The 11485-nt window shown below is 39.5% G+C and overlaps 1 protein-coding gene across 2 annotated transcripts in view; it reads left to right on the forward strand.

Moving 5' to 3' along the window:
• Positions 1–11485, forward strand: part of necab2 (N-terminal EF-hand calcium binding protein 2) — a 157171-nt gene that overhangs the window by 140019 nt on the left and 5667 nt on the right. For both annotated transcript variants that reach the window (XM_039614492.1, XM_031734289.2), the window contains 3 exons: positions 3881–3993; positions 9246–9323; positions 10064–10155. In XM_039614492.1, coding sequence (XP_039470426.1) covers positions 3881–3993; positions 9246–9323; positions 10064–10155 — 283 coding nt within the window. The remainder of the gene's footprint in view (positions 1–3880; positions 3994–9245; positions 9324–10063; positions 10156–11485) is intronic.

Genomic DNA, 11485 nt, shown 5'->3' on the forward strand with positions numbered 1-11485 from the left:
CACTTTAGTTGTAGTCTTTTTTTAAACCTATATCTTGTTTTCCAGCAAACTGGTCTTAGTCTTAGGCTCACCTGCGCTCTTACTGACATGGATACAGCTTTGATGCTGACCGTTACCACAGAGGTTAGCACGACAGAGAACACAGAGCTGCAGAGTTAGGGTCTCCTGATTTATCACCTCTGCAGGGCCACAGAGTCAGCAGGGAGCAGATGTAATCATAGTGATTCGGTCAGGGAAGCTGGATGGTTAATGGAGTGGTAGTGATTAGATTAACAGAAGCTGCTGGGCAATGTAGTGTTTCTAATTGAGTTGGTAGGACGTCTGTGCGTGTTTGTGTGTTGTTGTTTTTAGCTGGGCTGTAGTAGGCTTTATAATTCTGTCAAGTTTTATCACTGCTGTGGGTTCTCAATCCGGCGTGCCCATGCAATCATTGCCTTGTAAATCACATAAGTACAACACGTCTTTACTGAGCAACATCCAGGTTTTCATTCATCCACCTCAGTGTTGCAGCACTGACACTGCCTCTTGATTGCAATTTAAGCTAATTGCAGAAGATAAACTGTGTTGTAAAGCGATAACATGCCAATAAAACAATCAGCAGATGCACACTAACGCACAAATGCAGATGAGATGAATGACATGAGAGCCTCCACTAGTACAAGCTGCAAGAGCTGTGGCTAATATCTGCTAAATGGAGAGCTCTCTTATTAAGATGTTGTGATAGCAAGTTATTTCCAGTTGCTAATCAGTTGCTCGATCTGATATTTAATATCCTGTTAACAGCAACAACACGTCCATAAAACAATTAGGATGTCTTGTTGCAGGGTAAAGGGCTGAAAGCCTTCTGAAATATTGTAGAATGGGATCACATCTGTATTTTCAAGCACCCAGAATGAGGACAATAGAAAAGGAGCACAGACAGAAGGACTAGATTGCATGCTTGATAAAAGAACTGCAGGTGTTCTGCTGTTTGCTGGAAGAAAAAGGTTAGGTGAGGTAAAAGTGGTCTAAGCATAAAAATAAAATAGTCCTAAGATAGAAGAGAACGACATCACCAACCACTGCTGGTGATTTACCGTCTGCGTCTTGAATCTATTTCTGTTTTGTGTGTTGGAAGAGATGTCAAAGTGTTTAACTTGGTTCCTCATGTGGAGGCCCACAAGGCTCAAAGTTATGCTGACATTACTGAGCTTTCCTAACATTCTAGCTTTTGTAAATAAATACATTTGAGAAGTTGGCATTGCACGCTTTCATTGCTTTCTTGATCTAAATGAAGAAAAGCAGCATACCGCGACTTTAAAATGAAAACAAAAATGCCAAACTTTCTAAAATTAATAGTTAACAGTTAAAAATGTGTTTGAAACGTGGTTTTCTATAGCAGGCTGACAATGAGGTTCTGTGTCATCACGTGGGCGGACATAACTGCAGAACAGCTGATGGGATGTCATTTTTGCACAAAAATTGTGTGATACGTTTTGCCTGTTACATGATTTGCCATGTAAAACCTGTTTCTTCTCTGTTGCATCAAATTGTGCAGATTTGATTTCATACAGAATTCAGTGTTTTTATTTTATTGAACACTTAACCCCTCTGAAGGTTGGCTCCATTATACATTTCAGCTCTTTCGTCAGTCTTGTATTAGACTTCTCAGATCTGACATCTAAACGCTGTTAAAAGTCTTCCTTTTCAAGCTCAAGGTTTAACTGTCCAACACTGCAGAGCAAACACTTTTCTCTCATTTGTCAATGCCACATTTTAATTTGTAATGTTTTTCATTAGCTCTGTTTATTGATTCCTTAAAGGTTTTGGCCTATTTTATAGCACTGTTGTTTCTGGATACTTTTGAAGTGTTAACCTTATTTTCTTTAATTGTATTATTTCCATGTAATAACTTGAAATGTGCAAATTCAACTCAGGATTAATCTTATTAAAGATTTATAACAGGAAATAAATGCTGGTGCACTGTTTACATACTCTTCAAATATTACATAGTTGTTATGCGTTAAATAATATTGAAATAAGATCATCAGTGTGTTAGTGAGAGATGTAGAGGTGTGACAGATGATGCGCGAGGGGGCGTAAGTGTGTGCGTTTGCATATATGCGAGCTAAGAAGGCATATTGTGTCAGTGAGACACTTCTGGAGTTATCTAGGTCACAGTGGATTAATTTTTAATTTTACTGTAGTGAGCTACAGTAATGCTGGCACATTAAAAAGCTGAAGACATCTGCAGCTAATCTCATCTGATTAAAACAATAGAAGACACAGTTCTTTGGTTCTTGTTAGAAATGGGATTCATACCAATAACGGCTAATAATCATTCAGCCTCTTATTGTTCATCATTTCCCAGAGTCCCCAGGAAGCCCCCCCATCACAACATTTCTGTAGGCTGTGTGAAATTATGAACGTCTATGCTTTTAGCCGCAGGAGACAGGGACTTTAGAAAGGCACTGCATCATTCCCTCACATTTCAATTTAGTATCAGAGAAATTGCTCGTAGCTCTAGTAAATGGATAATAATTTAACAAGTGATGAATAAAAAATTAGATGTGTCTTATAAATCCCCTGGTAACTACACCTGCTATCCTAATCACATGAAATTAGCTTTGTCTGAAACTAGCATGACCAGCATGGTCACAAATATTTATGTCAAGAAAATGCCCGAAAACTAACTACCTGGTAGCCCGCTAACATGTTGGTGCAGACAAAGAAAAATCTCAAAAACTGCTAACACCTGAGTGTTAGCATTCTGACTGCAGCCATGTTATTTTTTCTTTAGTTTTTGTTAGCAGACGCGAGGCCTTTCACATGGTTGTCAGCTACATCTGTCCCAGCCCCACACATAATTTAACAACTTTGCTTCCCTTATGAAAGATGAAATTAGCTCTTGGGACCAAAAACATTTTTTGAGAGAGAGCCAGGCTATAAACATGATCATTTAAAAGCTGAAGTTGGGCATTTTAACATGGGAGTCTATAGAGATTAACCTACTTTTGGTGCTAGCCTACAGAGGCTACTAAGTAGCGTGCTAATGCACCTTTCACATCTTTTAGTGTTACCGTAATTGTTTGTTTTCCACAGCATTCAGATATTAAAGTTTCTCATGTGCTGCCATGTGCACATTGCTCGAGAGATGTTAGCCACAATGGACCTAATACATCCGCTGTTACTGGCTCTCACTGGGTGAAATTAGTTCCAAAGAAAGCGCTACAATAAAAATCTTGTAGCGATTGCTTTATTTGCTAGCAAATTGCCACAGTTGCCTGTAGTTTTTTTTACAACATTGCTTCAGTTCATTGAGGTTTGCAGGCTCTCTCAAGGTCCCTCCGAGGCATTTCAATCAGGTTCAGATCAGAACTTTGACTGGGCCATTGCAGCATCTTGATTATTTTCTTTTTCAGCCATTCTGTTGTAAAGTTGCTGCTATGCTTGGCGTTATTGCCCTCTTGCACAGCCCAGTTTTGGCCAAGCTTTAGTTGGCAGACAGACAGCCTCACATTTGACTCTAGGATTCTGCGGTATACAGGAGTTCATGGTCGACTCAATGACTGCAATCCAAACCATCACCGATCCACCACAGTTGGCATGAAATGTTTGTATTGAGATGCTGTGTTTGTTTTTTGCCAAATGTGGCGCTGTACATTTAGGCCACACCTCTCCACTTTAGTCTCGTCTGTCCAACAAACATAAGTCTTGTGGTTCTTTCAGATGCAACTTTGTAAGCCTAAGCCGTGCTTCCATCTTCTTTTTAAAGAGACGGTACAAATATTAATACAGCTTCACTATAAAGAAACAGACATACAACAAACAGAACAGTAAGCTGTTAAATAAAAACCTCAGTACAAAACTGACCCTGCTGTCTCTGTTGCTCTTCCTTCAGTCTTTGCTGCTGATTCGTCAGGAGATGGTGGTTTCCCAGAAGCAGCTTGGTGAGTTCTGTGAGGCTCTGAAGCAGTACCTGAAGAACGTCTCCGCTCAGAGAGACTGCTTTCAGTAAGTTTCACTCATATTTTTACAAGTGCTGTGCTGCAGAGAGCAGCACTGTAACGAGTATGATTTTAAATATTTAATGCGTTCCATTTTCAGTGTCAGGACCTCTCTGTTTTTCACACTTTCTTAAGTGCTCCCTCAAATATTCTCTCCTTTGATCTTTGATTGTATCTCTGGTTCTGAATGTTCTAGGTCATACACCAGAGGTTCAGCTCTCAGAGGGTACCTTTCTGAAATCATTGCTATGAACTCCCAGGTGTTCATAGTAATACTGTGCTGCACAGCTCATGTGTACCCAGTTTATAATATTGTACCTGTATATAGTCTGATATACCCGTGCTGCAACTGATACAGACCTACCGTCCATATCACTTTGAGCCTTGGGGTGCTGTGAAACGGACTATAATATCCACTGAGATTTTTCCAATCCCAGCTCAATATACAGTATGCATAGTTTATAGCGGTGTTCTGCATATGCCCTTGGCAAGGCTTAAAGGTTCTGACTGTGGTGCATTACATTTTCTACTACCAGTTACTGCAGTCTGCACCGAAAGGGGCTGCAGCATGGATGAAGGAGGTGTTAATCTTAACAGCTAAATGTAGCAGAGAATCCTTATTGTTAACAGCAATAATACACAGAGTCATTCAAGACTAATATTATAATTGATTTCCCAACTTAAACTATAACCATGAGCTGAAAAATGATAAAATGCTGAGTTGAGAGAGTGCAAAGCTGGTTGATAGTCATCTTCTTTTTCTCAATATGAGTGATCCTCTCACAGATATTCAACACTGCCATTTTCTCCGTATATAAAGTCAATGATCATAGCAGCTTTAAGAGCTGGTAAGCTGATTGTAGCGCAAGAGCAAGTGGAACTGATGAGCAGGATTGATAGGCAAGCAGACTAACAGTTCCAAGGAATTGTTACGGGGAACCAGTTCTCTACAAGAACTGGTTCTCGATTCCCATTCCTACATCTAACTGAAATGCTGTTTATAAGTGCAGTTGTTTAATGTACTTCCAACTTATCACCAGATGTTTTGCACCAGGATCAGACATAAAGAAGATGTTAAATGCACCTCGAAAACCCAACCTGCTGTTTGATCAGGTTCCTGTCACGTCTACATTTCATATACCAGACTAATTTAAGATTTCTTGAACTATAGGGAGTGAATATCCCTCAGAGTAATCATTAAACTAAAAAGATATGTCAATTTGAGTTGTGTAATATGCCTTCAAAAATCAGTCTGTTCACTCACTAATGTAGCTACAGACAAGGTTCTTTGGTCTTTTAAGGGCTTTGACATTCATAATAAACAGCATTTTGAAGTTTGACTAGTAGTTTGGCAGTTTGATGCTGTTGGTTTTATTTTCTGCAGCCTGCCTTTGCCGACTGGGGAGGGTAACCCTGACCGAGTTTGAGCAAGAAAGAAAAAAAATGTGCAAAACACACAAACAGACTGCTGAAGGTTTCTGTGCTGAAAAAAATAAACATAGTAAATAATGTGATGCGTAATGGTCAAAGGAATCGTGTACAAGCACCTGAAGATGGATGTGTTAAATCTTATCCTTGTGCCTTGTTGCTCTGAGCATTTTAGCATTCTTTTGTTGTATTCTAAGAATTAGTTATGTTATTATCCCATCATGTCCTTCAAAGTCTGTAGGAGCTTCAACAACCGCTTTCCTGACAGAACAAACCTTACTTAAGTCACACCTTCTTCATGAAGGACAAGTCTTAATTGCAATCAATAAAAAGCACACACGGGTAAAAGGAAAAACAGGTTCAGCAGTAAGGTAGGTCTGATGTCATTGCCAGATTGCGTTTTGTGGTATGTTTTTTATTTTATAATAAACATGGTAGCAGCACAGTAATTGTAGGTATCTGAATATAAATAATGCAGCAAGGTTTTCAGATGGAAGCTTGCACATTATCTGTGCAAAGACTTCTGTCTTTTTCTCTCTCTGGTGTGCCACTGAATGTCTTTTTCCTCCTTTGTCAGTTTTTAATTTCATCTTTGCCTAACTGTAATATATAAACTTTATTTAGTCTCTGCTGTCCCTGCTCATTATCTTTTGGGGTTTGTTTGTGATTAGAGGCACAAATTCTATTAAATCCTCCAGCAGAGCTCAGACAATTCAAGTTATTTCTTCTGAAACCCTGTAAAGATATTTAACAGGCAGCAGCTCCTGTCCCTCAGTGCCCTCTACAGGTTTAGAGCGGAACTGCAGAGACACACACGTAACAGTAATGTCTTTTCACACTACTTGTAGTCTGCATGTACAGCCAGCAATAAAAGCAGGTTAGGTTACAGAAAATATTGGAAGAAGGGAGATGGTATTGTGATCGTCTGAAAATTGTGCTTGAATGGAAAGAATATACAGAAGATTATTTATCAACTAAAAATCAGTGGAAACATGGCCATGGTTATTTTGAGGTAAAAAAAAGAAAACATGCTGCCACTAATCAGAGTCATATGGAGTGTTCTCTTAAAATGATCACCTTATGAACAACTTGTACACTCTGTCTCTGAAAAACAGATGGGTAAAGGCTTGGGCCCTACGCAGGGGTTATCAATAGAGATCGGAGTAACTGAGGCAGCTCAGATGGTGCAAAGAACATTGCTTAATGCCAACCCAGATGGAACGCGTCCAAGGAAAAAAAGAGGGGGGAAAAGTTGCTCACTCTTTGGCACAAAATTCCAGATAAAGAAGAAGATTAGATATGACTGCTTTGATTAGATATGACTAAGATAAATGTGTTTGGCTGAAAGGAATCCAACATGCTGGGCGTGAATCTGGCCTGGGCCACCACAGTGAAGCATGGAGCTGAGACTGTGATCATATGTTGGCTGCATGTGACAAAAAATAGATCATATTTATAAAAGATTTCCTATTGCAAAAATTACTAACGGACCATACGACTCCCTACCTTTAGAAGTTTAACAAAAGAGGACTCTTCCAGGGTGATAATGACATAAAGCACATCGCTAAAAAGTGTTATTAAAGAATGAAGAAGTAAAATTATTAAATTATGATATAATAATAAATTATGACTTGATCAAGTATGCTGGCTATCTTAATACAATACAAAATTGTGATTGTTTAATGAAATGGATAGACATAACCACTCTAGCTCCTAATGCTGGGCTTGTACATATGTTATTGTAAATCTAAAAATTTACAAAACCATGTGTGTGTGTGTATAATATACATATATATATATATATATACATATATATTATTATATCAGGCTAATATCAAACATTCTTGGGTACTTTGGTATATGTCATGCATCTCTGTAGGCAGGTTGAACAAGGTAAAGCAGGGGTCTCAAACTCCAGTCCTCGAGGGCCGGTGTCCTGCAACTTTTCCATGTGTCCCTGTTGCGACACACTTGAATACAATTAGTAGGTCATTAGCAAGAGTATAGAACTTGACTGCATGCTGAGGTGGCAATTTAGCCATTTGATTCATGTTACAGCAGCTTATGAGTGAATGAACATGGTGCAATAAAAGTACTTATAGAAGTACATTTTTTACGTTTAGTAAATGTATACATACAGTACATTTACTTAAATTTACTTGAGTAGGGTTAGGGGTTGCTTCAGCATGCAGTAAAGTTCTATACTCTTGCAAATGACCTACTAATTGTATTCAGGTGTGTTGCAACAGGGACACATGGAAAAGTTGCAGGACACTGGCCCTCGAGGACTGGAGTTTTAGACCCCTGAGGTAAAGCATCTGATAAAAGTTGATTGAAGTAGTTTAAAGTCAGTCATGTATGATAACTACAAAAAAGAGAAGTAATTTTGTCTGCTGACATCACCCAAAATACTAGTTTATTTCTTTAAGTCTTTGATGGAGCTCGCAATCAGAGTTATAATCCAACTACTTTGAGCATATAGATCCTACTGAGCAGTATACTAACTTCTGTATCTGTCATGGTCCTGAGTCTGAACACTATGTGTTTTTTGTTTTGATTAATATTATCTTGTGTTTTGGTTTAATTCTGGTTATGCCTCTTGAGGTTTTCTAGTTCTTAGATTTTGGTTCCTGTTTTATTTTGATAGTCCTGCTCTGTGTTCAGCCTCTGTTCCCCGCCTCGTCTGCCTAATTAGTTCCAGCTGTGTTTCCCTGCTGTCTCCCATTCCCTGATTTCTCCGATGTGTATTTTAGTCCTCTGTCATCCCTGTCTTGTTGTTGCGCTGTCCCTTGTAGCTGTGTGGTTTTCCTGTGCTCCATATTCCCTTGTAACTCCTAGTTTCCTGTTCCCTAGTCTTAATTTCAGGTTTTCCAGTTTAGGTTTGGTTTTGTAGTCTTCTAGTGTTTTACAACAAAATAAAGCTGCCTTTTTGAGTTCATCCCTGTGTGTACCAAGTCCTGCGTTTGGTTCTTTCTCCTGCCTGCCGCACAGCGAATCACGACAGCATCATCTTTTTTGTTGTTTTTGCTAAGCTCTGAGCTCGCACTATGAAAATTGGAATCCTTGAAAAGTGAAATTAAAATCACGCCGGTCGTGAGACGAAGCCCGAGCAGGCAGACGTGCAAGTGTAATTTCACGCAGAAACTGCACCGTACGGTATGATCTGCTCAAACACATCAACAGCTGCTTGATTTCAGAGCCAGAAAATTACGAAAAGGCACAAGTGCAAATAATGGACCAAAGAAAATTGCTGGCGTTAACAGCACCGAGTCTTTGAGTCGTTTTCTGCTTTTGTTTCTAAACCGAAATTCCATTTGGGACGTTATACTGTTGGTTAAATGGGCAAATATTAGGCACATAAAAACACATTAACGTGTCAACATGACCATAACATGTTCCACTTTTACCCTTGAAGCCTTTAAATGCGGCGCTTGCTGTGGAAACTGAGTTACGCTGTTAGCCGAGTGTGACAAAGATCCCATGTGCACATTCACCTTCCTTTGGAATACATACGAAGGAGCCTGTGTTCATTACAGCAAAGTGTACCATCCAAAATGTCTCCATAACATCCCACATAATAACCTCTATGATGGTCACACTCTGATAGATGTGATTTGCTATTCTTGGTGTGCAGTGACATCTATAAAGTCCAAGATGGTATTTGCTGAAATATAAACTGTTATCTCGTGTCTGCTTTACAAATGTATCCTTAATGTGCACTACTTCACCGTTCTCGATCATGAATCCATCGTCTCTCATCCTGTCATTTTCCATATCACCTTCCGTCCTCTTTCATCCTCTTATTCCCATTTTCCTCTGCCTCTGCTCCAGTGTGACTGCAGTGCGTCTGCCAGATGGTTTATCCTTTGTCGTCTATGAGTTCTGGGATGGCGAGGAGGAGTGGAAGAGGTGAGTTTTAATCATTTTTGGCTCCGATTTTATTCTTAATCCTGAGCTCTATCTGTCACACATGCCAGTATTAAGAACTTTTCATTTTCCGAACCCGGGCTCCAAACATTGATCCAAAGCAGCTGACAGAATGAAGCATCTGTAAACACGGAGAACAGCCTCAGAGTGATTCATTCCCCGTGCTGATCCACTTTGAAAGCATTAAAAGTCATTACTGAGCGCAGACATTCATATTGTTTAGGATATTGCCTTTGAGTCAGCACTCTCGGTCCCCTGAAAGTTTTTTGGAGCTGAGCACGCCGTTCCTTCTTATCCCTGTTCTAATTGATTGGTGATCACCCAATAAAAGGAGGTCTCACTTTTCTTCTATTACTGCCATGAGCCTGTTTGAAAAAAATCCTCCATCAACGTTTAATTAACATTGTTCAGCCATTCACATGCTCCAGAGTTGCTGAAGCACTCAAGTTGCTTCAGGTCATTGTGATTTAGTAATGGTCTGGGCACAAGGAGAGGCTGCTGATGTAGCTGCCTGCTGATCCGAGTTTCTGCTCCACTGCTCACAGCATCTCCCCACCATTAATATTTCAAATCTTACAGTAAAGGCTAAGGGCCGTGCAAAGCGATTACAGTCCATGTGTGCTTTTGAGAGGCTGTGTGCAAAGTCAAGACAGATGTGTACATACAGAAATGTTGTGTGTCATTTAGTGTGTGCGCTGTCTCACGCTCTCCTCTGATTCCAGGCACCTCCAGTCGGCTCCCAACAAAGCCTTTCAGCATGTGAAGGTGGATACACTGTGCCAGCCGGAGGCTGTGTCCTCTGTAGCCGTGCCAGGTCAGTGGTAAAACAGTAGAAAGTAACTCGAGAATAAAACAAAAGCAGTCTGACACTGCAGCTGAAATCCCCTCCAAACCATTTGTGAATTGGGACCAATGTCCACAACGATATCTGGATTTGGAATATCTTATGATATTTTCTTGAGAACACAAAGAAGACAAGACAAAGTTTCCCTTTTCCCTGATTTTTACACATTTGAAGTAAAATTGCCAAGTTTGCCCTCTTTTGCAGTGCTAAATAATCCTTTCAGAAATTTATAAGCCCGCTTGTACAATATTACAGTTACATGCAACAAAGGTCAATCTTTGTTGCCTGTAATGTAAACTGTGCACTCAGTATATGGACTATGACTGTGAACAGTTTCATGTGCCAGCCAACATTGTGCACACAGAAATATGCAGTTTTGGGAGCTTGAGATTCTTCCACTTGGTCTCAAAATAATTCTGCAGCATGATTATGACTCCAAACATAAAGGCAGAGACATTAAAGTACTACAGCAGATGGTATGGCTCCCACTGAGCTCTGACCTCAACAGTATAAAGTCAGTTTACATAAAGAGACAGAAAACTGACACAGTTGGAATCTAAAGACTGCGGTGAGTTCAGGAACAACCTTCCTACCACGGAGAACTGAGGATGACTGAAAGGCAAACAGTGGGAACACCAAAATATTTTTTGGTAACATTACAGGATTAATAAATAAATTTAAATCTGCCATTATGATTATTGATGAATCCTCATTTTGTCTTGTATATCTAGAACATCAGAGAAATATACTGATTTAAGTTCACAGAAGGTCATGTCTAAATACAGTGTAGTATAATTCATATACAGAATGTTATTTCTGCATGGTTGTTAGTTGTGGTGTATTAAAAAAAAATTACACGACCAATTTTCATCAAACTAGTCACTCCTTTAAATTTTCATGAACATTTATATCAGATTTTTTCTGATCAACTTGGATCAAAAATCTGTTTTTTGGGGTCCCTGAGCTGTTGCCGACTTACCCTACTAGTAGAATTATCAGTAGTTCAGGTGATACTGAGATAACACAATATGTGCTAATATTACTATAAAGGTGTGATGCAATAGTACACAGTTGCAGAGCAAAGTAGTGTTCTATATAATGCTGAGAAGTGATTAGTTTGTTCAACAAGGCTGGATGTGTCATGTAAAATTTATAGGCATTATCTACAGAAACCTGGCTTTGGAATCTGTTTCATTCAAAACAAGTGATGCTGGCAGGCATCCCTGCTCCGAGTCGCAGACTGTCAGTGACCTAGCTGATGCTTGGCTGACTGCCCGTTTTGTTGTCTAGCAATCACTTT

The sequence above is a fragment of the Oreochromis aureus genome, linkage group 7, assembly GCF_013358895.1.
Source record: "Oreochromis aureus strain Israel breed Guangdong linkage group 7, ZZ_aureus, whole genome shotgun sequence".
Classification (NCBI taxonomy): Eukaryota; Metazoa; Chordata; class Actinopteri; order Cichliformes; family Cichlidae; genus Oreochromis; species Oreochromis aureus.